Below are 24,860 nucleotides of genomic sequence, written 5' to 3'. Positions count from 1 at the left end.
GCGGCAGGGTGGGCGTTAGCTAGGGAATTCCCGCGTCCCTCCATCTCCCGCCCCTGGGGATCCACGCCCTCTGACTCGGCGCCCCCCCAGTCCCAGGCCTGGATGCGTCCACGCTGGCTCTGCAGCAAGCCTTCATCCACAAACAGGCCATCCTCCTGGTGAGTGCCCGATGGGCTGCGGGAGGTGCCCTGAGCGCGGGCGTGCCTGGTCACCACCACCGCCTCTCCCCAGGCCCGGGAGATGACCCTGCAGGCCATGGCGCTCCAGCAGCAGCCCCCGAGTCCCACCCCAAGGCCCTTGCCCCTGGAGGTGAGCCTGGCCTGCCCAGGTGAGCGCTGTGCTGCTCCAGGGCATTGTTGTGCCTCTCTGGGGCAGTAGCCCCGCAGCCCATCCTGGGCAAACATGGGGTCCCCGAGAACAGGCCGGTGTGTCCCAGGAAGTGCCCCCTACCCCCTGTTCTCTGCAGAAACCCCTCGCACCAGAGGCACGGCCGAAGTTTGTGGGCACTGGACCCCCAGCCAAGCCTGTGCTCCTGCGCTCCACTCCAAAGCCTCTGTCCCCAGCCCCTCCGGCCAAGGCCCCCAGACCTCCCACCAAGCCCGTGGCCGCCCCCATTCTAGCTCAGGACCGGGTTTGTCCAGAAATCAGTGAGTGTCCTATCCCAGCGGGGGTGGGGGGCTACCCCGGACAGGACTGGGAGCGTAGCTCTGTCTCCTGTGGCCTCACCCTGTCCCCCACCCCTCGCCCACAGCTTCGCCCTGCCCGGATCTGGTCCGGTATTCAACGCTCAACTCGGAGCACTTCCCGCAGCCCACACAGCAGATCAAGAACATCGTGAGGCAGTACCAGCAGCCGCCCCGGGGAGGCCAGCCCGAGGCCCTCAGGTCAGCTCTGCCCCCATCCCAGCCCTCCAGCCCTCTGGATGCGTGGCCTGCTCACCGTGGGGCCACCAGCCGTGCGGCCATGCAGCCGGGTAGCAGCCCCCAGGCCAGCACCACTCAGGGAGTGAGTTTGCTCACGCAGATGGTCCAGAGAAAGGCCTAGACTGCTGCTCTCTAGGTTGTGCTGTGTGACCTCAGGCCAGTCTCTGATCCGCTCTGGGTGCTCACGTGTAATGATGCGGGTGGGGGGTGGAGGAACAGGTTCCCTATTATAGGAACCTAGGGCTGGGAAGAAAAAACTCCTGTCCGATCCACCAGGAAGGATGGCGGAAAGGTGTTTGTGAAGCGGCCAGACCCCCATGAGGAGGCGCTGAGGATCCTTAAGGGGCATATGAGCCACGCAGCGGTGGCCTCTGGCAGCCAGGTGAGGGGCACTTTGTGGCTGGGCCCCGTCGGGACAGAAGACAAAGCGGGGCCCTGGAGCATCTCAGAAACCAGCTGCCCCTATAAGCTGCTGCCCCTGCCGCTGCCCCCGTCCCAGGGCCCCCCTGAGCACTCTTTTGTGGTGGGGACAGGTGCCCAGAGAGGCCGTGGCCTTGGTAAAGCCAGTGACCAGCACACCAAGGCCATCCATGGGACCCACACCAGGTGAGGGGCCAAGAGGGAGGGAGGGAGGGGCAGGAGGGTCCAAGTGTAGGAGTAAGCCTGTGCGAGCACAGGGGAGTCCTGGTCTGTGTGTCGGTGGCACGTGTGTGTCTGTCCCTGAGCCCACGTGGACCTACTGTGTGCACATTTGTGTAAGTGTATCAGCACTTCAATAACACTGATTTCAGGCCCCACCCACTCTGGCCTCACGAAATCCTCACGAAAACCCTTTAAGGAAGTACCGTTTTTGTCTTTACATTACAGATGGGAAAACAGACACAGAGAGGTGAAGTGACTTGCCCAAGATCACACAGTTCAAACGTGCCAGACCAGGGCCATAAACCCAGCCCTCCTAGCCTCACAACTACAACCCGAATCTCTGTCCTGTGCCTCATGGCAACCACAGTATATCTTAAAAGATATAAATCAGCTTACATCATGTCCCTGCCAAAAACCCTCCCATGACTCCCAGGATGAACTCCAGACTTCTCACATGGCCTGTGAGACCTTGTATGATCTGCCCACCTCCCCAACCTCATCCCTTCCCACTCTCCCTTTGGCATACTCTGTTCCTGGAACACAGTGAGCCCACTCCTACCCCAGGGCCTTTGCACTTGCTGTACCTAGAATGCTCTTCCCCACAAGATCTTTGCATGCCTGGCCCGTCCCATCATTCGGGTCTTAGCTCAGTGTCATCTCAGAGAGGTATACCAGATCACGGAGACTGAAGGACCCTTACAGACCAGCCCTTAGACTTTTTCCAAAGCAGCCCAGATTTATTTCCATCCCAGCTCCTAGAACTGAGAGCTTTGTTACTTGTCTGTTCTATTCAACAACTGCCACAAGACTGTCAACACAAAGGCAGGCACCTTGTCTATACTGTTCATCCCCACCTCTAGCACAGACCTGCGGCATACACTAGGTAATCTATATATGTATCAAATGAAGGATTGAGCCAGGGCTGAGCTGTATGATTGTGCATGTGACCTCGTGATTGGTGTGTCTGCAGCCGGGGATGTGGGAGACCGCTTAGCCCCAGCCCCTTCCCCGACAAGAGGTCGCCCCCAATCCCCTTCCTCATCAGCCCTGCCTCTCTCACTCATGCCTCTCCAACTCGCTGTGCTCCCCAGTGCCGCCTTCGCGGTCGCTGGAGCCCCCTGAGCAAACCCTGCAGACGCAGCTGCACCGTCTAGTGAACCCCAACTTCTATGGCTACCAGGACGCCCCCTGGCGGATCTTCTTGCGCAAAGAGGTGCCTGGCCCGGCTGAAGCCCAGGGAGGGGCTGCAGGGGGCAGGGAGGAGGGGCGGGGCACAAGAACGTGGTCTGCGCAAGGGGGCGGAGTCAGAGCCAGGGGCCCTGGTGGTTTGCCGCCAGCTGTATCCAGGGGGTGGGGCCAGGTGTGAGGCAAAGTGAGGGGACTATCCCAAGGGTCTCACTGGAGCCCCGATCCCACAGGTGTTTTACCCCAAGGACAGCTACAGCCACCCTGTGCAGCTAGACCTCTTGTTCCGGCAGGTGAGGTCTTCTCTTCCCTTTCTGTCTCAGTATACTCATCAGAGCAATGGGTTCGTAGACTAGCTATCTGCAAATTTCACTTCTGTACTCTTGGGTTTGGGGTCCTTGACCACAGTGAGGATGGGAAGCTGTTCTACTGAATTTCCCACTCTCATGGACAAGGTCAGCAAGCTCACAATTTGATTTAACCAGACATACCATTTGTCTGGGTTAGATGGGACTCAGAAGTCAAATCCCAGCCCGAGCACATAGAGGAGGAAGCTACGGCCCAGGGGGGTGGCATGGGCTGTAGAAGAGAGGAGAAAGGAGAGAGGCCTTTGTAAATGGCATCTGAGTCACACAGATGACCCCACTGGTGCAGAAATAGGACCCTCCGCGTTCCCACTCCCACTAGAACAGTCCAGCCTGGGTTCCCAGCTGGGGGAGTCTCACCAGCCACCCGCATTGAGGCTTATTCCCACAGATCCTCCATGACACGCTCTCCGAGGCCTGCTTGCGCATCTCCGAGGACGAGAGGCTGAAGATGAAGGCTCTGTTTGGTACCACAGGGGGAGGGAAGGGACACGGATGGGGCAGCCGGCTAGAGTCAGGCCAGCCCTTTCCCAGAGGGAGACTGGGGCGGACGAACCCAGCCCCGTTTGCCTCCTTGCTCTGCTTCTGGCCTCTTCCCTGGCCAGGTGCCAGGCTGCGTTCACACTGCCTGACACACCGTGTGGCCCTAGCCATCCTGTCTGTCCGTGGATCTTGGTTTCCCCGTGTAGACGCTGAGAACACACTGTTCTAATACCTTCTTGCCGGGTGGCAGCCTCTCTCCCTGCAATGTGGGCTGGCAGGGGAGGGAAAGGAGGGTTCTGACTTCACCCGGCATCCCTTAGCCCAGAACCAACTGGACACACAGCGGCCCCTGGCAACGGAGAGCGTGAAGCGGGCCGTGGTCAGCACCGCACGCGACAGCTGGGAAGTCTACTTTTCCCGCCTCTTCCCCGCCACGGTGCGAGCTCCCTGCCGGCCCCCCGCTCACCCAGGGGCTTCAGGGAGGAGGCTAGAAGACTCTCACGTGTCCCTTATCCCTACCCCAGGGCAGCGTGGGCACTGGCGTGCAGGTCCTCGCCGTGTCCCACACAGGCATCAAGCTCCTGCGGATGGTCAAGGGCAGCCGGGAGGCTGGCGGCCGGCTGCAGGTTCTGCGCACGTACAGGTGAGCGGCGGGCAGCGGGTGGTGGGCGGCTGGACAAGACCGGGGCTGGCTGGAGACGGGCATGGGCAGCAGAAGCGTCTCCTCCCCGACTCTCCCCAGCCCACTGCCGAGCGCCTGTGACATGCCAGGCTCTGTGGCAAGCCCTTTAAGCAGGTCCATTTTACAGACGTGGAAACTGAGGCCCAGGGTCACACAGCCAGGAAGCAGATGAGCTAGAAGCCCGCTACCCTGTTCTGCCTCTTAGACTACACGCCAGCCCTGCCTTCCCCAGAGCTCACTGTGCAGTGGGGGTCTCTGTGGTGAACAGCCGAGTTTTGTTGCAGCCAGGAAGGGCAAGGGTGCTCTGGCATGAGACCTCACTGAGTCCTTGAACCCCTCCCCTGCCAGCAGCCCCTTTTGTCCTCTGTCCCACAAGGACAGGGATAGAGCCTCGCTCACCAGTTGCGTGAAAGCTCCTTGCTTTGAAAGATGCAGAGAATTTGGTCAGTGGATGAAAGAGATACATTTGTGTGGGCAAGATCTGGGAGGCTGGATTAAGAGACCAAAAAAAAAAAAAAAAAAAAAGGCAAGGCAAAGGGTAGTGAGGGCTGGAGGGTGAGTTCACAGGGTGCTAGGAAATGATCCAGAGCCACAGGCAGGATGGGGAGGGGAAGCTGGGCAAGCTCCCTGGCCGTGGTGGCAGGGGGCTCGGGAAGCACTGGGCTTTGGGAATGGAATGGCAGAGGCAGGAGCAGGGGGAGCGGGATGGGTAGGGAGGAAGGCGCACTCCAGCCGAGGAGCCCTGCCTTCATGCCACTTTCCCATTCTCCAGCTTTGCCGATATCCTGTTTGTGACCATCCCCTCCCAGAACATGCTGGAGTTCAACCTGGCCAGCGAGAAGGTCATCCTCTTCTCGGCTCGAGCTCACCAGGTCAAGACCCTGGTGGACGACTTCATCCTGGAGCTGAAGAAGGTCAGGGTCCTCCTACGGATGTCCCCTCCTCGAGGGCCCAGGGGCGGAGAACAGGGCTCTCCTGCACTGTGGACACACTGGCCACGCCTGCCTGGGAAGTATGGCTTCAAGGGGGTGGGGGGGTCCACAGACTGTTGCCATCTTTCAGGCTTTTGCAGAGGCCGTGCCAGCCTTCCACCTGGGACACTGTTGCCACTTTTGCTGGCTCCTTCAAAAGCCTTTCTTAATGCCCTCATCACGGCTGTCACAGCACCTCCCCCAAGCTCCAGGGCGAGTGCCCCTCGGCCTCCCGCAGCCTCCCTGCCTCCTGACTGGGCAGCCTCAGGCCCAGCAGCTGGCCTCAGTGGGGCAGCTTGGGTGAGGGATAGGGTGGGCAAGGCCCATGCATGTGCTCTGACGGCCACCTGTGTGCATCGGACTCCCGGCTCCCGTCCTTTACAAGGCACCCCTTTGATGGGCAGAGCGTCCTTCCCTCTCTCACCTGTGGGATCTTCCCTTCCCCAGGAGTCAGGGAGGAGGACCTGTGGGTGAGAGGAGCTGGGGCGTGGCCCCAGGCTTCTGGGAGGAGGGGGATGGGACCACAGCCCCTCACCCCCGCCCCTGGCTGACCCAGGACTCCGACTACGTGGTCGCGGTAAGGAACTTCCTGCCCGAAGACCCGGCACTGCTGGCCTTCCATAAGGGCGACATCATCCACCTGCAACCCCTGGAGCCTCCTCGAATGGGTCAGGGCCGTGGGACACAGGGCGGACGGGAGCGGAGGCTGGGCCGGGGGCCTCCCTGGCAGGTGCTGACGTCAGCTTGACCCCCCAGGCTACAGTGCTGGCTGCGTTGTCCGCAAGAAGGTTGTGTACCTGGAGGAGCTGCGGCACAGAGGCCCCGACTTCGGTGGATACCCCCGGGTCCCCCCATCCAGCCTCCAGGCCTCCCAAATCTGGAAACCCTAAGCAGCTCCTCCTGGCTTCAGGCACTCACACCGCACACGCTCAGTGGGGCTTTCTCAGTGCCCCAGAGGCGTCTGGCCTGGCCAGGCCTCCTCATGCACTTGCTTCGGCCCAGTCAGTGCCTCCTGGCGGCCCCCTAGCCCAGCCCTCTGTCTGCAGACCGCACTGAGGGCTCCCTGAGCGTTGGTGTTCCCCTGTATGTGGGCTGGGTCTTTCCCTACCCCAGAGTTTACAAGCACCGTGTTTTCGGCGCCACCTGCCGCTGAGGGAATGCCTTCCCTTTCCCTGTGTCCTTATCTGCAGATGGGCTCCACGGCATGCATGCCTCCCTCACAGACCCGGGCAGCGTCAGGAAGGTGCTCATTCTCCCTAGAGGGGCCCCCTAGTCCCTTCTGTTTGTCTCAGAGCCCTTACCTGCCCCCTAGGCTGGAGGTTCGGGACTGTGCACGGGCGCGTGGGCCGCTTCCCTTCGGAGCTGGTGCAGCCTGCGGCCGCCCCCGATTTCCTACAGTTGCCAGCTGAGCCGGGCCGGGGCAGGGCCGCGGCTGTGGCCGCTGCAGTGGCCTCCACCGCTGCTGCATGGGAGGTGGGCCGCAGGAGGGAGGTGAGACTGGCAGGGCCGGCCCTGGGGCTGAGATGGCGAGGGGTGCTCAGCCTGATGTTGGAGGAGGACGGGGAGCAAGGTCAGCCAAAGGTGTGGCCAGTCCCAGGACAGGGTGAACCTTGTAGGGCTAGCCAGCTGTGTGACCCGAGGGATGTGACCAGAGATGGTTGGAGGTGTGGCCAAATGGGGTCGGGCTGGTGGGGGTCAGCGGAAGGATTGTGATGAGGCCCATGGGGCGGGACCAGACAAATGGGGCGGGGTCAGGCGTGTGGAATGGAGCTAGCAAGGAGTGGGGTGAGGTAAAACTGAGAAGCAAAGGGCAAGGTCACCAGGACCAAGCAGCTGGGGATGCTGAGATGGGGGTGTGGCCAGGTGCAGCAGGGGGCGGGGTCAGCTGGGCCTGTGGGAGGTATGACCAGGGGGAAGGTGCCAGGACTATTGAATCGGATGGGGGTGGGTCTAGGTGGGTGGAGGTTAGGGGCAGCATGAGAGGGTCTGGACTGAGTCAGCCTGGGGTCAGTTATGACAGCTTTGAGCATGACCAGGTGTGGCAAGACAGGACCTCTTGGCTCTGGCCCTCCTGCAGGGCCCCCCGGTCAGGGCTGGCTCCCCTGACCGCGCAGAGGACGGCCTGACTCTCCCTCCATACTCGATGCTTGAGTTTGCCCAGAAGTATTTCCGAGACCCTCAGAGGAGACCCCAGTGAGTGGTGGCCCCACCCCTTATCCCCACTCTTACAAAGGTCCTTCTGGGGCTCCTTGCAGCCACCCAGGTGGGGACACCCCAGTTCTGATGGGGGGATGAGAAACCACCCTGATGCGAGGTCTACCTGCAGCCTCCGCTTCCGGGAGCCTTCCTGCCTGGTTGACTGACACTGGGTCAAGAACCTTCTGGGTGGAAAGGGGATGTAGCCAGAGGCTCAGAGGCAAGACAAGTCAGTAGCATCTATCTCATGTTGCAGGGATGGCCTTCGGCTAAAATCCAAGGACGGTCGGGAGTCCAGAACCTTGGAAGACATCCTTTGCTTCACCAAGGTGTCCAGCCCCAGGCCTGTTTCCCCATCTGGAAAATGGTGATGCAGGAGCCCCCTCCCAGGCCCCTCGAGCAAACAGCCTTGTCCTCAGTGGGACCCCTCCCAGCTCTCAGACCCCAAGGGCCTGATTCCTCCCAGGGGCAGCTTCTGTCCCCATTGCCAAGCAAGCCTGGTGCCTTTTTGCTATGTGGACTCTTCCGTCGTAAGACAGGAGACACCACCTGGCCCTCCTCTTTCCGACTTGGCCTTCTACTGTCATGACACAACTCCCCTTCCTCCCCTCACAGACCCCGCTCCAGGAATCTCTCATCGAGCTCAGCGACAGCAGCCTCAACAAGATGGCCACTGACATGTTCCTAGGTGTGCGGGTGGGATGGGACTGCGGCCAGGGCTGTGGGGGTCCAGGTGGGATCCAGCACCGTGTGACCCTTGCTCATCCCCCCCCTCCCCGCCGGTCCTAAGAGGCTTCCCCCTCCCCTCAGCTCGGACCTGGGGCCCCATTAAAGGAAGAGGAACCCCCAGCTGCCTTGGGCCATACCCTCCCAGGGTTGGACCCAACCTTGGGGTGCCCTGGGGTGAGTGGGCAGCTGGGTGTCTGGTGGCCTGAGTGGGACAGGTCTTTCCTGCAGCTGTGATGAGGTTCATGGGCGATGCTCCGCTGAAGGGCCAGAGCGAACTAGATGTGCTTTACACCCTCCTGAAGGTCAGTTCCGCAGACTTTGCCGGATGCTCCCTTTCCTGCTTGTGTGGCTCAGTTTCCCCATCTGTCAGCCAAAGTTGCAGGACATTGGGGTGGGAAGTCCAAGAAGGGGTGCATCCTGCAGGTGGGGAGGGGGCTGGGGAAGGGACTCCAGGCCCTCCTCCAAGGGCACACCCTGTCCTTCCGTGCCTGGTGTGTGGCATGGGCCCTGGCATGCGACCTGGCCTGCCCTCCTCTAGCTGTGTGGGGACCATGAAGTCATGCGGGATGAGTGTTACTGCCAAGTTGTGAAGCAGATCACGGACAACACCAGCACCAAGCCGTGAGTGAGCTGGGCCTTCCTCTGCACCCTAGTCGCCACGCTGTGTCCTCCCCCCAGGACGGGCCGGTTGAGCCTCTCACCCCCCACCCAGGTCTTCCCTCCTGATTCTCTCCCCCTCATCCTCTTCCTCACTCAGTAGCTAGAGTACATGGGTTTGGAATTGCTTGGTCCGGGACAAGCCACTGCTGCTCTCTGAGACTCACTTTCCTCATCTGTAAAATGGCAGTGATAATGGGTTAAGTCCAAGATCTTGGTTGCAACTGACAGAAACCCAATTCAAGCTGGTTTAAGCAAAAGAGGGTTCAGGTGATCCAAAAGCCCCAAATATGGCTTCAGGTATGGCTGGATCCAGGTGTCATTGGGAAGCAGGCTTTTTCTATATTCTCGCTCTCTTTTTCTCTGTGTTGACGGTGTTCTTAAGTAATATCTCCCACCCACTGACAAGATACCAGCTCTGGGGAGACATTTTCCAGTTCAGTAACCTTAGGGAAAGCAAGATTGACCTGATACTATAACAAAAATTCCCAAATCCAGTCTTTTTGGCTTGAGTTGGTCCCATGCCCATCCCTGAGCCAACCACAATGGCTGGAGGATACGGAGCTTTGACTGGCTAGAACTGGATCAAATTTTTGTCCCCCAGCCAATCACCATATCCAAAGGACGGCTGACCTCTAATTGGCCAGAATTGGATCAGCTAACCATCCCTAAACCGATCATGGGCGGTGGGGGGGGGCGGCTACAGTGTTGTTGTTGGCCAGACCTGGCTCCCATGGCTGTCGCCGAACCACAGTGACGTAGGGAGGAGAAGGTGCTTTCTTAAAGGAAGCCCAGGGGCTGACCCCACACCCCAGCGGTCCGCACGAATGAAACCCCACCTGCGGGGCAGGGCGAAGGTGAATGACTGTGTCTTGCACCGGATCAGCACACAGCAAGTGCCCAGCGTGGGACGCTCTTGTTACCCCCAGATCCACCTCCTGTCCCCATCTAGTCTACCTCCCCCACGTGCTGTCTATCCCCCCCCGGGAGTTTTAGAAGCACTCGGCATATCCTCCTGCCCCTTCCCACCCCCAGGCCCTCCCTGCCACTAGTGAGCTCAGCCCCAGGGGTTCCTCTTGCCCTCCTTCAAGGCCCTCCACCCAGAAGCCTCCCCAGAGGGAGTCTACCCAGAGAATGCTCGTTTTTTTCTGCATGTCCGGGCTGTCCTGTCAACGGCCTCGTCTCCTCCTTTCCCTGTCTCCCATCCTGGCTTCCCAAGCAGAATGGGCAGGGTTTGGGCCCCCCGCCCCCCCCCTCCCGGGCCGGGGAGCACCCTCCGCAAACAGGAGCAGCCTGAGAGCCGGAGCCGTCCAGCCTCATCTCAGGAGACTCCTGGCGTGGCACTCCAGGGCTGCCCGGTGAGGTGGCCTGGTGTGCATGTCCCCACAGGGACAGCTGCCAGCGAGGCTGGAGGTTGCTGTATATCGTGGCTGCCTACCACAGCTGCTCCGAGGTCCTCCAGTCACACCTCGTTCGGTTCCTCCAGGATGTGAGCCGGACTCCAGGCCTGCCCTTCCAAGGTGAGGGGCCAGTGAGTTGTGGCTCTGGGTAGTGAGCATGTGGAAGCGATTTCTAGGTGGGCCGAGTGGCAGGAGCAAAGTCCTGGAGGTGGGACTGTGCGGGATGTGAGAGAAGGAAGGAGGTAGCAGGGACCTGGAGTGCTGGGTGAGGCCCTGTTTCTCTGGCCATTACGAATCAACAAGGGTCTTGAGTGGGTCTGGGGAGGGGTGAGACCCAGCTGGTGGCAGGGTCTCGGCTTTTCCCTCCTTGGAATCTGGAGGAAAGGGGCCGCTCCTCAGCCTCACCCCCACCCTTGTTTCCAGAGCAACCCCTGGGTTCCCCCTAAGAAAAGGTTAGGGCGGTGTGGTCATCGTGGCAGTCATGAAGGAGATAGGGCACCTCACTTTGCCCCTGAGTACTCCTCTTTGATTTAGTTAACATTCCCAGACTCTGAGATGAATAGACCCAGCTATGCACCCCCCGCCCCTGAAGAAGGGTTCCCAGATCCATGGAGGCAGCAGAATGTGCCCAGAAGTCTGGCCTCCACCTCCTCTCCAGGGCAGAGTGAGGGCACTCTTTAACCCAGAGAAACGGACGGTGGAGTCTTCTGCGCAGGACTCTGGGTGAGGGAGGGTGGTTGGCAAGGGGGTCCCAGCTCCCAGGGGCACAGACGCATCACCAGGGGACACACACACACACACACACACCCCCCGTCAACAGCTGGAGGTGACAGCTATTTCCAACGCTCATAGGTAGCCAAGGGGACTGTGGGCTAGACAAAAGGCTTTAACCACATGGGATGTGGGTTCGAATTCAGCTCTTCTGCAGCTCTGAGCTTGGGCAAATCCCTGCCCCTCTCGGGGACTGTTTCCTCGGCTACCACGTGGGAGAGTAAATGTCCCATAGGTTGTGCAGAGAAACCAGCGGGCTCGTGGCTGGTGGCCGGAAGAGCCTCTTTCTCTCACTGCCTACCCAGGGCAAGGCCTTGCCTCCCTGTCTCTGCAGGGATTGCCAAGGCATGTGAGCAGAATCTTCAGAAAACCTTGTGCTTCGGTGGCCGCGTGGAGCTCCCCAGCAGCATGGAGCTTCGGGCCATGCTGGTGAGTGTGGGGTGGGGTCAGGAGGAGCGTGAAATAGGGGCCCCGCTCAGAGGCCCTGTGGGCACTCAGCGTTCACGAGCGTTCCCGCCCACACCTGTCCAGAGCCCCTTGGCTTGGGGACTTCCGTGGCCGGGGACAATCGCTGGCCCAGATCCCAGGACCTGGCCTCTCTCATTGCCTCCCCTCTCTCTGTCCCAGGCGGGCCGCAGTTCTAAGAGGCAGCTCTTTCTTCTCCCCGGAGGCCTTGAACGCCATCTCAAAATCAAAACGTGCACCGTACGTGAGGGAATGTTTCTGGCAGGCAGGTGCTGGAGGGGTGGGGACACACCAGCCTCTGGGGTGGGCCCCCAAGGGTGCTGAGTCCCTGTCAGGGCAGGACTTATGTCTCAGGGAAGCTTCAGAGAGGTGAAGAGTCATACTGCTGAGAAAGAATTTGAACCCTGAGTCTCTCAGACTCCAAAAGCAGTGCTCCTCCCCTGCATGAAGCCGATTCTCAGTCCTTAGAGGACACTCTGGATCCCTGCAGAGGCACGAGGAGCTCTGTGCTTGGCCTCCCAGGGCCTGGGCCAACTGGGAGGACTGATATCGGCTCAGCGGGCCCAGCCTCACCCTTCCCTCCCTCCAGGTGGCCCTGGACGTGGTGGAAGAGATCTGTGCTGAGATGGCTCTGAAACGCCCCGAGGCCTTCAGCGAGTACGTCATCTTCGTCGTCACCAACCGAGGTGAGCGGCCAGGAGGACTGAGGACTCTGGGCCCAGCCTGTAAGGCCCAGGTCGGATGCCACTTCCTCCAGGAAGCCCCGGGGCTGCCATGAGTAAGAACTTCTCTGTGCCGCTGAGCACCCCCAGCTCTGGATGTTGGTCTTGCCTACCAGACCGGAAGTTCGTGGAGGACAGCGGCCTGCTCAGCGGGAGCACGTGGGCCCTGCCCTCAAGGAGCTCACATCCTCGGAAAGTTTCCTCGGGTAGACCCTGGGTTCCGGAACCCACCACGCACATGTTGCTTCCTGTCTCTCAGGCTGTAACTATGGTCTCGCCTGGCCCTTCTCACGCGGCCAAACCCCTTCCGTCTGCTGCCCACGCTAGACCGTGGTGTTGCCTCCTGCCACCTGCACCCAGCTCTTGTCACTGCTGCCTGGGTTCTGAACTGTGTGTCCTTGGCCCTGCCTGCCCTGAGTTTGGCTAAGACGAGGGGTGGTGGTAACAAAATGGTCCTCATTACTGACATTTATGGACCAGATACGGTGTCCTAGGCACGGTTCAAAGAATTGTAATTGTAAAAACTCCTGGAGGAGGTCCATTTTTCAGTGGAGGTTAAGGTCACAGCGTGGGTATTTGAACCCGGGCAGTCTGGCCTCAAGAGTCTGGATTTTATCATCACACCACACCCCCTCTTCGGTAAGATGTTACTGAAGAGGTGGGATGGGGAGCAGAAAGGTCAATGCAAGAAGGAAAAACTTACACCTTCCTCACAGACTCAGACGCCCTCATTGCCAGGCCCCAGTCCTCCCCACCCCCCACCCGTTCCAGGAGCCTGGCAAGGGGTCTCTTCTGAAGGAGCTCTGTAGAAAGGCACCCGTGGGTCTCATGATCGGCGGCCGGTGGTGCTTCTCCGTGTCCCCAGCTTCCTCTGGAAAGGGGCTGGGCTTCCTCGGAGCATAACCCAGGGTACTTCCCGAGACCGAGGTGGGCTGTAGCTTGGATTGGAATTATTCCCACCTCTGGTCATCAGCATTCCCCAAACACAGGGCACCCTGTTCCAGACACGTGCTCCTCTTTGGGGAGGACGCCACGTCCTGGAGCGCGGAGGGGCCTTGGCCAGGCTCTGCAAACACGCTCTGAGGCCGTCCCCGGCTCTCCACAGGCCAGCACGTCTGCCCGCTCAGCCGCTGCACCTACATCCTGGATGTGGCCTCGGAGATGGAGCAGGTGGGCGGTGGCTACACGCTCTGGTTCCGGCGTGTGCTCTGGGATCAGCCACTCAAGTTCGAGAATGAGCTCTACGTGACCATGCACTACAACCAGGTCAGCACATGTGGGCCGCTCTGCTGCTCTGGAACCTTCCATGCTCCCCTGGGTGAAGTCAGACGCCACAACCTTGGCATCTGAGGCCTTCCCGGCTCCAGCAATTCGGGTGCATGCTCAGTTTTCAGAAACCCCGGCCCACTGGCCGTTCGTGAACGCTGAGGTGTGGATGTCCACGACACTCGTCCCCGGCCACTGTGGGGACTCCCACGTGGGCTTCAGGGCCACAGCCCCCACTGCTCACCCTCACATGCCTCTCATCCTTCCCCAAAGCCCAGGAAGGTGGCCAGCCACCCCAGCATAGAAACAAGCAGGACGGGAACTATTAAAAGTGCACCTTCTCACAGCTTCCTCTGAGGCATGCATGAATGCAGGCCTGCCTGCAGCCCCTCACTGGACTTCTCCCCCGCAGGTCCTGCCCGACTACCTGAAGGGCCTCTTCAGCAGCGTGCCAGCCAGCCGGCCCAGCGAGCAGCAGCTGCAGCAAGTGTCCAAGCTGGCCTCGCTGCAGCACCGGGCCAAGGACCGCTCCTACCTGCCCAGTGTGTGAGCACCTGCCCCCTGTCGGCCCCCTTCCTGCCCCCCCCACCCGCCCCTTGACCCAGAGCTGGCCCTCCCAGGGCTCGGCTCCTGCACCAATGTGTGCTAAGCTGGCTGGGAAGGAGGGAGCGGTCCTGGTCCTGGGGCCGAAATCTTCCACCGCCCAGTGTGAGCTGGGACTCAGCCTCCTTCCACAACAGCTTGCTTCTGGTGGGTCTTCACAACTCAGAGAAAATGGAAGGATAAAAAAGCTTTGGGGATGCGTGAAAGTACACGTTTCCGTGGCCACGCAGAAAGATTCGGCCGCAGAAATGCTCTCAGTGGTACCACAATGCCAATCCCCGACAATAGGAGATTCCTTAAATAAATCCTGGGTGTCGGGCAGCCTTTAAACGGATGTCCCCAAAGAGGTGATCCATCAGTCATCCTGAGATGTTTGGTCTCAGAACATTTTTACTCTCTTAAAAACAGGACCCCCAAGAGCTTTCGTTCATGTGGGCCGTACTTACCATATTGAAAATTGAAATGGAGAAACAGCTTAAAATATTTCTTGTTTGAAAAATAAGGAGAATGTATTACACGTTAATATAAATAACTATATAATAATTGTAGTTCTAAAAATAGGTGAGAAGCCATTTTAACTCAAGCAATTTAAATTAACATTACTGACTAGTATAAACAACTTCTAAAAAATAACCGTATTTTCCCAAAAAATCGAGTGTGGAGAGTGGCACTGGTTTACATTTTGCCCATCTCTTTACCGACTGGCCTAAGAGAAGACAGCCGGATTCTCAGATGTGCTTCTGCGGTCAGTGAGCTGGGGTCACACAGGTCATGTGGCCTCCGGCAAATTCCACTTGTGCGAGAGCAGGAGGGGAAAAGGCCAAGTAACGTCGGAGCTCTTAACGTTATCAGGGAAATGGCTGTGTCCTGCCAGGCCCTCAGCCACACCCTGAGAAGGCCTGGTGTGAATAATAGTAAGATAACGTAGGAACCCGAGTGTACGTCCAGGAGCTCGGAGTGCGGTAAGAACTCCGTACGGAAAGCTCTTTTTATGTTCTCATCTGAAGCTAAAGGCCAAGGAAGCACGTACGGCTATGATCCCAATCCTGGAAAAAAAAAAAATCCCTGAGTTTTACTTTTTGGAAGGCACTTTACATGCATCAATCAGCTCATCTTTATTTTCCCCTTTACAGATAGGGAAACTGAGGCCCACAGAGGTTACAGGGCTTACTGAAGCTTACCCAACTGCTAGGTGGGAGAACTGGGATCCAAACAGAAGGGACTGGAGTAGGGGTCTGTTGGCCCGGCAGGTCTAGCCTGGAGCCCTGCGCTTCTCTTCTCCATGCTCTGACCAGTGCTGGTGGTTGCTTTGCTCCCCTCACCCCTGTATTTCCCCCACCCTAATGCGTCTCACCCCAACGGCCTTGGCTTCCCCTTGGGGATAAGGGCTACAGAGGACTAACCCACCTTGGGTTCAAGCCTCAGCCCCCCAGTTCGCTCCGTCACTGTCGTGTGACCCAGGGCCAGTCGGAGAACTTCTCAGAGCCTCAGTCCCCTCATCCTCACCCAGGGAGCCTGGGGGTAGCAGCCGTGTGCTAAGGCCCCGAGTGAGCGCACTTGACAGGCGGCATCTAGCTGTCCAGGGAGGTGCAAAGATCACGCCCGTTTGGCCTAACACCTGCCCCGCAGTGAGGATGACTGAGCCCGCGTGCGGAACACGTATGACGGTGGACACTCAGGACCGCTCTCCCCTCCACACACAGGCGAGAGGTGCAGGACTACATCCCGGCCCAGCTCTACCGCACCATGGCCGGCTCGGCCTGGCTCAGCCTGCTTGGCCAGCACCGGCAGCAGACGCAGGCGCTCAGCCCCCACCAGGCCCGTGCCCAGTTTCTGGGTAAGTCTGTGGCTGGGGGAGGTAAGCCAGGGGCGCTTTGCTGAGGAGGGGGTCCTGGAGGGTGGGGATAGGCACTGTTTTCTTTGCACAAAGGCATTTTTGGTGCTAGCTGAGCCGAGCACCTGCCTGGGGAGAACACCTTTCTAAAACGTTCACCAAGGCACCCTCGAGGCTCCGGGTGGCCCTGGGTCATCGGGAGGGCTGGCGAGGCAGAAGGAGCCCTGGGGTGATGACACACATGCTGGACCAGCCTAGGGAAGACGCAGCCTGCAGGCTGACCGACCGCCTCCCTCTCCCCACCCCAGGCCTCATCAGCGCCCTGCCCATGTTCGGCTCCTCCTTCTTCTTCGTCCAGAGCTGCAGCAAGGCCACGGTGCCAGCCCCCTGCATCCTTGCCGTCAACCAGAATGGCCTTAACTTCCTCAGCATCGAGACGCACGTGAGTGGCCTGAGCCGGGCCCCGCCCCTGGCCCCCTGTCCTCTGAGTGCTGTCCCTCGGGGCCGAGCTGTGCAGCGGGGGAAGCCAGCCCCAACACACCTCGCACCTGCGTGACCGCAGGCAGGAGCTTTGCCCTGCTCTGAGTCTCCCGTGCCCCATCTGGAACATGGGTAACCCCAGCAGAACCCACCCCACGGGGCTGTAGTGAAGGTCAAATGCGGCCGGTGAGCAAAAAATTGCGCCCGAGTCTGGTCCGGCTGCCCGGAGCAGCAGCAAGAAACTGGTTTCTCGCCGGTCTGGAGGCCCAAAGCCAGAGAGCAAGATGCTGGCAGGGCTGGTTTCCCCCGAGGCCTCTTCCCTTGGCCTGTAGATGGCCACCTTCTCCCCGTGTCCTCACATGGCCTTTTCTCTGTGCACACATCCTTGGTGTCTTCGTGGTGTCCAAGTTTCCTCTTCTCCTAAGGACACGGGTTGGATTTGAATTGAGCCCATCCTGATGGTCTCGTTTCAACTTCGTTTCCTCTTTCCAGGCCTTGCCTCCAAATACAGTCACACCCTGAGGGATGGGGCCTTAGGACTTTAGCGGGGGTGGTTTAGGAGATGCTGGAATGAGGAAGTGAGACCAGGAAGAGACATCTCACACACCTTGGGAACACACCTTCTGGAAGGGTGTGAGAGCAGCAAGTTCCCGCTGTGGGAACTGGCGTTCAGTCCAGGGTGGAGGGGCCCTGGAGACAGCCTGGAACACGACCCTCGGAGGACGCCGTCTGTTCTGGGGGCGAGAGAGCTGGGGTATCTACCCACCATGTCGCCCTCTGTTACTAATCTTGGCATTAACTCCCATTGCTCTGGCTTTCCGGGCACGGGCTTGGGGTTTGCTCCTGGGGGTGGAAAGAAAGCTCCAGACAGAGGGGCAGATGTTAAGAAGCAGCTTTGGGGGCGCCTGGGTGGCACAGCGGTTAGGCGTCTGCCTTCAGCTCAGGGCGTGATCCCGGCGTTGTGGGATCGAGCCCCACATCAGGCTCCTCTGCTGTGAGCCTGCTTCTTCCTCTCCCACTCCCCCTGCTTGTGTTTCCTCTCTCACTGGCTGTCTCTATCTCTGTCGAATAAATAAATAAAAAATCTTAAAAAAAAAAAAAAAAAAAAAAAGAAGCAGCTTTGACGGGAAGGTCAGGGCACCACTGGCATCCACTGCACCCCAGATCCCAAGCCTTCAGAATGGTGCCCGGCACAGTGTAGACGGGTGCATCAGTATTTGTGGGATTAGTTTCACAGTGGGGAGGAAACGGAAGCCCAGAGACGTAAAGCAACTTGCCCTAGGTCACACAGCAAGTCGCTGGGGAACTGGTACTCTAGCCTGGGTGTCCTGCCTCCTACTGATGTGCTCTGCAGGGGAGAGGTAAGGGTGGGTGAGACTGTCCCACCCACAAGCCTGGCTACTCCTGTCTCGCTCCAGGAGCTGATGGTGAAGTTCCCCCTGAAGGAGATCCAGTCCACTCGAACCCAGCGACCCACGGCCAGCTCCAGCTACCCGTATGTGGAGATTGCACTGGGGGATGTGGCGGCCCAGCGCACCATGCAGCTGCAGCTGGAGCAGGTGGGTCCAGCCCCCCGCACCCAGACCTGTCACCCAGACCCTCCCTTGTTCATTCCACCCACCAGGCTCTCTGCTGGGCCTGCCTCCAAGGTAGGTCAGGTCCTGGCTGTGCCCCAGGGAGCATACCGCCCAGTGTTGGGGACAGAGCTAATGCAACTAGCCCCACTGAGCATGGAACTGTAGGTCATGAGGGGGTCTCTCGATGAAGCATCTTAGTCGTGGGCTCATGGGAAAGGGCCCAGGTTTTTTGCAGAATACTGAGGAGTTTGATGGGGGAACTGGGGAGACACAGTCAGGGGAGCGGAGTTCTTCAAAGTCTTTAAATGTTAAGCTAGGAATCTGGGGGCATTCTCCTGAGGGCACTAGGGAGCCAGAGAAGGTTGGTGAGAGGGCAGGGACACAGGAAGTGTGAGGAAGCTCACCTGGACTGAAGCTTGGAAGATGGATGGCGAGGCCTGGGATTGAGGGTAGAGAGGGTGGGGTCCCCATGTGACAGGGAAACTGAGGTCCTCCTGTCCTATATATTCCCATATTTGCAGCAACCGTGGCTGCTTCTTAAATGGCATGGCTGACCCCTAGACTCCTGTCCAAGTCTCACACCCCTGGGGTGAGAGTTCTCACCCCACTGTAGAGAGAAGATTGAGGCCCAGGGAAGGGGCGGGACCAGGGCTAGGGGCTATAAGTGTCTGCCCTTGCCAGCCTTCCACACCCCCTCAAGATCTGGGCCTAGGACCAGCCCCCACACCAGGGCCTGCCTTGGAGGGGCTGACCTCCCAGGGCAAGAGGGAGGGACTCTCACCACCCTAGCCCTGCCTCTGAGGGACACAACAGAGTGCTTTGGGCTCCGTGTACCCCTTGGAGAGCCTGCAACACAGGACTAAGCCCCCCGGTCTGCTTCCCACCATGCCCCAGTCCTGCCCCCACCAAGCTTACCCCAAGTCCTGGCTTTACTTTCTGGCCTGTTTCCCAGAACCTTCCTCTCTGAGCTCACACCACAGTGAACCTACCTTCTGCTCCTTCTTGGGCTCCTTTTCCACTGCCCCCGCCCCTGTATGATGTCTAAATGTTGCCAAGTCTGAGCCCCTTGCCCGGCACCCTTTCTGGCCCTGAGGCAACCATCTCTGCTGTGACGGCCCCCATATTTCTGTCTCCTGCCCTGACCCCTCATGGTCTTCTCTGAAGACCAACAGGTCTTACCTGAGAACCCTCCCAGGCACTCGGGCCCTAACCCAGGTGCCCTTTCCATCCCTGTTGCCTCCTCACTTTACCTCTCTGGCTTCTGCTCTCACCCCTCTCCCCTCTTCTCACAGCCCTGGCCTCTTCCAGCTCCCTGATGCCAAACTTGCCCTAGCCTCTCTGCCCCAGACCCCTTGCACTCACTGTCCCCTCTACCAGGAGTGCTCTTCCCTGGTTCATTCCAGGGCTCTCTCCCTCCTTCCCCTTGGGCCTCCTACCACCTGGGTTCGAGTCCCCACCACCTACCTACCAGCTCCGAGGTCTGGGGCAAGTGGCTTCATAGCTCTGGCCTCAGTTTCCTCGCCGGTGAAATGGGGTGTAAAAGTGTCTGCCTCAATAGGGACACCCTGGGGACCAGAAGGGCTAAGATGCAGGAAGCTTTCAGGACCGTGGCTGGCACATGGTCACGGCTCGGTCAGTGTCCTTTCTCTACCTCTGTCAGAGCAGCTGCCGTGGCCCCTCGGAGATCCCTGCAGGGATGCCACTGCCACGCGTGGTCTGAGAGCCACACCCAGGTGCATTTTCCGCAGTTCTCTGCCGCCTCTTCCTCCCCACCCCATCTGGGAGCCCTGAGGCCGGCCCACGGCTTATTCTTGGCCCTGGGTGCCAGGTGGTAACCATGGCAACACATCACTGGACACTTACCACTTATCGACTAGACTCCTATTTTTTCCATTTAAAGGGCTTACACGTAACAAAAGCTCACGGAACCCTCCCCGCAGCCCCGTGAGGCAGGCCTCGGGAAACTGAGATCCTGCTGATGCGGCCGCTGAGGCTCTGAGCGGTGAAGTCACCGGCCCTAGGTCCCACTGGTCACACACGGCAAAGCTGGCAGATGTGCTGGGTCTCCTGCTTACTGACCCCTTCCAGCCGGGAGGTGGGGACAAGGGCGGCACCCACCAGTCCTCTCCCAACCTCGTCTCACCCCCAGGTGAGAGCCGGGGAAGCGTCATTGGACGTGCGGACTCTCACTGTCTCCCTGCAGGGCCTGGAGCTGTGTCGGGTGGTGGCCGTGCACGTGGAGAATCTGCTCAGCGCCCGCGAGAAGCGGCTCACGCTGCCCCCCAGTGAGATTACGCTGCTGTGACCCAGCCCCTGGCCCTCCAGCTACTGCCAGAAGGCTTGCTGTGAGGCACCAGGGGAGTTATGGGGCCTCTCTGGGCCAGTGACCCCTGGAAGGGGCCAGACTCTTGGTGGGGAGACCAAGGTGTGGTAGAACGAATGACCTCAGTTCCCCAGGAACCCAAGAAGACAGCTCCAGAGCTGGGATGGAATTGCAGTGTGCAAACTTGGGTCAGATAATGGGAAGAACTTCTGGAGGCGGGCCCATGGAGCCTGGGGTCAAATACCCAGTATGGGCCCGGCCCCGACTCGCCCCTGTGGCAGAGAAGCCCCACATGGATGGTCTGGTCAAATGGGACTTTGCGTTTGGTTTACCAAGGGTCTGATGTTCAAATCTGCCTCCAGTTCTATATCTCAGCCCCTCACATGTCCTCCTCAAGTGCTCCCGCACTGCTACTCAGCTTGGACTTGTGACCCTTGGTCATGTCTGTGCACGTAAAAGGTGTGCCTGGCCGCCATTCCTCCCTCCACACAGTTGCTGAGTAGCTGGAAAAGCAGCCTAAGGGAGGAGGCAGGAATTGGAGGCCTAGCTGTGCCCCTGACTTACTGCCCATGAACAGACTTCCAGCAGAGACCTCTGTCCTTACCTCTCCCTGCAGACCCCCATCCCCCAACACCACACTCCTTAGGCAGCCCCAACCCCAGGCCCCCATCACTGGATGGCTCACACAAGATTTGAGGGGGGGTATAGTGGAGGGAGAGAGAAATTTCACATCAGAATCTGGGGAGGAGGAAGTCCGGGAAAGGCTTCCCAGAGAATGGGATATTGGGGTTGGGTTTTGAAGGATGGGTAGGAGTTTTCTAGGAATAGAGGAGAGAGGAATGAACGTTCCAAACAGAGAACACAGTGTTCGTTCCCTACTGTATCCCCCAGAGCCTAGGACAGTGCCTATCACAGAGTAGGCACTTAAACAATGCTTGTTACATGGATGAAAGGATAAATAAATAAATGTTGATGGAAAGTGCTGGTGCTTTCGGGAACTTGGGGAGGAGGGAAGCACTAGGCTTGGGAAAAGAAGGCTGGATAGGTATGTAAGGGCATAAGTAGCTGGAGCCATGGTGCCTGAGGACAGATGTCTTGACTCATTCAATACCTATTAAGCACCTACTGTGTACTAGGCAAATGCCCAGCCTGGGACTTGCTCACAGTTAAATGACTCTAAACCATAACAAGATCTGTGAGTAGTAATTAGCTAGGTGATGAGGGGAGGGAACGGCATGTGGACATTACTCGTGGAGGACTGGAGACTGAAGAGGCCAGCAGGGTGGATGGAGTCAGGCTTTTAGTAGGATTTCATCCCAAGAGTCATGAGGAGCCTTCCAAGAGTTTTCAGTGGGAGAGGGGGTAATGTGCTCAGATCAGACTTTGAAGAGGTCATTCCGACCATAGAGCAGAGTGAATGTAGGGGACAGGGAGACCAAAGCGGGGGCTGCTGTCGTGTCAGCCAGGAAACTCTATGGTGTGGACACTGGTGGTGGTGATGGGCGGGGAGAAGTTGGTAGCTCTAGGGGGTCAATCAGGCTGTCCTGAGATAGGGAAGGTCAAAGAAGAGCCCTTCATGCATATGCCATGGGGCTGTCCCCCTTGCAGCACCGTCGGGTTGGCTTCCCCCAAAGCAGCCCCAGAGAGGAGTCCAGTGCCCTTAGCTGATTTGGGAAGCGAGGGAACTGGAGGGAGCCAGAGAGAGTGCATTGTCCATCAGGCTACCCCTGCTGCAGTCAGTCTGCCCAGGAAAGAGGTGAGAGGCCTTTTGGGTTTCAGATTCCAGGAGTGCGGCCCCTCAGAAGAGGCTCCTCCAGGCTGAGACGCCCTGCTGATGAGCATGGAACTGAGAGGAGCCTTCCAGCCCACCCTGGCTAGACTCCAGATCTGTGAGCTGGAAAGGTGATTGAAATCTAAGTTTTGGGGGTGGTTTGCTACGTAGTATTGGACAACCAAAACACCAGAGCTTTGGGATTTGGGGACCTAGCAATTCAAGCCCTTGTAAAAGAAGGTCATATACCCCCAAGGCCTAGTGGAAAGTCAGGAGTGACAGGAGAGTCAGACCCTGCTGTGTCCCTCGGACACCGTAGGGGTACCACACTAGGCCCCTCTACCTGGGCCAGGACCTAGAAAGACAGGAACTCCAGGTAAGTGTGGGAAGGTCCAGAGCAGAAGGGACCAAGCCTCAGAATTCTCAGCCGAGCGTGTGGTAAGAGCAATACGAGAGAAAGGTCTAGGTGGCCTGGGAGCCCGAGACAAGTCAACTGGTAAAGGCTTAAGGTCCCAGATGGGTGTGGCAGGATGCACCATATTTGGGCACCAAAAAGTAACCAGAAGGACTTCATGGCTATCCACTATGTGGGACAAGTGGCTAGACTTGGTCAGGGTCTGGTGTCCACATACTCCCCTCGCTGGTTCCCCCTGCTTAGGGGTGCCTCCTGCTGCCCAGAACCCACAAGCCTAATAAGAGAATCTTCGCTTGGTAGTTGAAGGCCCAGGCTGTGGATCCAGAAAGGCCTGTGTTCAAATTCCACGTTTGCTGTTTAGCTGTGTGGCCTTTTGCAAGCCCCTTGCCATCTTTGAGCCTTCTTTGTAAACGGGAAGCACTGACAGAGGTCTTAGAGCAAATACTTCCTAAGTGGTCATCATTATGTCCAGCACAGGATCCAAATGGATGTCCAAGGTAGGGGAAGACGTTTTTTCCTTTAAAAAGCTAATTCTTATCAAGTTTTTTACTCTGCACCAGGCACTGTACATACACCGACCTATTTAACCCTCAATACCTCCAATGAGGTGGGTACTATTATCACCATTTTATATATGGGAAAACAGGCCCACAGAGATGAAGCAGGTAACCACTAAATGGCCTAGCCAAGATTCGAACACAGGCAGGCTGGCTCCAGAGTTGGTGCTCTCACTGAGGCTCAGAGAAGGGAGAGCTCTAGCTCCGAAAGAGTCAGGAAGGAGCACACGGAAACTCTGGATGAGAGGTCTGGGACAGGAGGGGTTGTTGAGACGTAGAGAAGAGGTGATCCTCACTTTTGCCTGGGTGAGGGGAGCTGGGCTCCGCAGAGTCGTCTCTGGACAGTTTCTTACGACTGTGAGATGGTGACCTCCCTATCAAGCAGGTTTGTGAGCAGAATCCAGTGCCCCCCATGTTAGAGGGCAGTTTAGAGGTAGGTGGGTGCTGGGCTTCTGAAGGGCCTGAGCTCTCACAGGCCAACTGCTCATTATGCAGGCAAGGGGTCCCTGCCAGGCATTAACACAGCATGGCAGAGGCAGGACTGAAGCAGGAGCCCAGGCTGCCTGACCACAGCCTTGCCCACTGCTCACCTTCTCACTACCTGCAGTTGCCCAGTACCCCACTAGGCTGTGTCAGAAAAGGGCTGGAGCCAAACTTACTATAGGATTTGTACCTGCCCCATTTCCCCCTGCACCTGCTGCTTCTTGGAAAGGAAGGTAGCCCAGCAGGGAGCTTGGGGACAGCACTAGAGTCCCGGGTGTCCAGGATTTCCCCATCCCATAGGCCCTGCTGGCCTAGCCTTGCCCAGCAACGACACAATCCACACCTCCCAACAAAGACTGGTAGGCCCTTCAGTTTGGAAACTGAAACCCTGACTACAGGTGTGGAATCCCCTCTGCTTAACATACATGACTTCGTTTCCTTCTCACAACTACCAAATGAGGGGGTTACTATGGTTATTCCATTTTACAGACCAGAAGACTGAGGTTTAGAGAGGGGAAGGCACTGCCCAGGGTCATACAGCCCGTCAGGAGGTCCAAGATTCAAACCTGTGTCTGTCAGTCTGGTGGTTTGGCAAGTGGCAGGGGGCGGGGGCGGCGGCGAACACGATGCAGAGACACATGGGGTGGGAGCAAAATGGCCAGGGAGGCGAAGCTGAAGGCAGATGCCGAGGCCAAATCAAGAAACCAAAGATGCATTTCATTTCAGCGATTATCTGGGAAGGCTTCTAGGGAGGTGAGCTGAGCCTCAAATGAAGGAGATGGGTGGAAAGGAACTGGCATTTCAGGAGGAAGAAACAGTTTTGGGCGAAGGCCAGGAGGCGTGACAAAGTATGTCTGAGTGAGGCTGGCGCTCAGAGTTCGCGGAGAGGGGAGAGGAGGCGAGGCCGGAAAGGTCTCAAACAAAGGCTCTGAACGCCAAGCAAAACAGATGAACTCGATCCTGGGAGCCACGGGAGGTTTTCGAGAAGGAACCCCTAGCTGGGGACCGGCCCCTGCGCGGAACCGCCACGCCTTTACCCACGCCACGCACCCTGTCCAACCGCACTGCTGCAAAACTTTGGAACTGTCCTTAGTAATTAGCTATGGCTTTGCCTTCACCGTGAGCCCACTTGTCCCCTCGCGTTTCCTTCTATCGTTCCCAAAAGAAGCCCCTATACCCATCTCTAACCCGAAGGAAAACCGACGCCAAATCCCCGCGCGTCTCGCGGCTGCGCACGCGCCCGCCGCCACCGGGACGTGACTCGTGGAACGTCCACTCCGGGCGGCGGGGGTGGGGGGCAGGGAGGTGCCCCCTCAGTGAGTCCAGCCTCTGCGGCCGTCGCGGTCTGGACTTAGAGGTG

At 58.5% G+C, this 24,860-nt stretch overlaps 1 protein-coding gene across 1 annotated transcript in view; it reads left to right on the top strand.

Moving 5' to 3' along the window:
- The window catches only part of MYO15A (myosin XVA), a 48,089-nt gene extending 26,836 nt beyond the window's left edge, over window positions 1-21,253 (top strand). The window contains exons 37-66 of the mRNA XM_034647290.1: window positions 91-158; window positions 232-309; window positions 467-647; window positions 752-884; window positions 1,200-1,305; window positions 1,457-1,529; window positions 2,657-2,778; window positions 2,984-3,043; window positions 3,507-3,582; window positions 3,919-4,034; window positions 4,123-4,241; window positions 5,053-5,194; window positions 5,808-5,919; window positions 6,008-6,082; window positions 6,564-6,742; window positions 7,329-7,444; window positions 7,704-7,776; window positions 8,063-8,135; window positions 8,405-8,478; window positions 8,715-8,797; window positions 10,223-10,353; window positions 11,339-11,433; window positions 11,632-11,709; window positions 12,059-12,155; window positions 13,297-13,457; window positions 13,870-14,003; window positions 15,764-15,897; window positions 16,203-16,336; window positions 17,793-17,933; window positions 20,155-21,253. Coding sequence (XP_034503181.1) covers window positions 91-158; window positions 232-309; window positions 467-647; window positions 752-884; window positions 1,200-1,305; window positions 1,457-1,529; window positions 2,657-2,778; window positions 2,984-3,043; window positions 3,507-3,582; window positions 3,919-4,034; window positions 4,123-4,241; window positions 5,053-5,194; window positions 5,808-5,919; window positions 6,008-6,082; window positions 6,564-6,742; window positions 7,329-7,444; window positions 7,704-7,776; window positions 8,063-8,135; window positions 8,405-8,478; window positions 8,715-8,797; window positions 10,223-10,353; window positions 11,339-11,433; window positions 11,632-11,709; window positions 12,059-12,155; window positions 13,297-13,457; window positions 13,870-14,003; window positions 15,764-15,897; window positions 16,203-16,336; window positions 17,793-17,933; window positions 20,155-20,256 — 3,266 coding nt within the window. The 3' untranslated portion in view covers window positions 20,257-21,253. The remainder of the gene's footprint in view (window positions 1-90; window positions 159-231; window positions 310-466; window positions 648-751; window positions 885-1,199; window positions 1,306-1,456; window positions 1,530-2,656; window positions 2,779-2,983; window positions 3,044-3,506; window positions 3,583-3,918; window positions 4,035-4,122; window positions 4,242-5,052; window positions 5,195-5,807; window positions 5,920-6,007; window positions 6,083-6,563; window positions 6,743-7,328; window positions 7,445-7,703; window positions 7,777-8,062; window positions 8,136-8,404; window positions 8,479-8,714; window positions 8,798-10,222; window positions 10,354-11,338; window positions 11,434-11,631; window positions 11,710-12,058; window positions 12,156-13,296; window positions 13,458-13,869; window positions 14,004-15,763; window positions 15,898-16,202; window positions 16,337-17,792; window positions 17,934-20,154) is intronic.
- Window positions 21,254-24,860: the final 3,607 nt, after the last annotated feature.

This window comes from Ailuropoda melanoleuca, chromosome 17 (assembly GCF_002007445.2).
Source record: "Ailuropoda melanoleuca isolate Jingjing chromosome 17, ASM200744v2, whole genome shotgun sequence".
NCBI lineage: Eukaryota > Metazoa > Chordata > Mammalia > Carnivora > Ursidae > Ailuropoda > Ailuropoda melanoleuca.
This window is presented reverse-complemented; position numbering and strand designations above follow the sequence as displayed.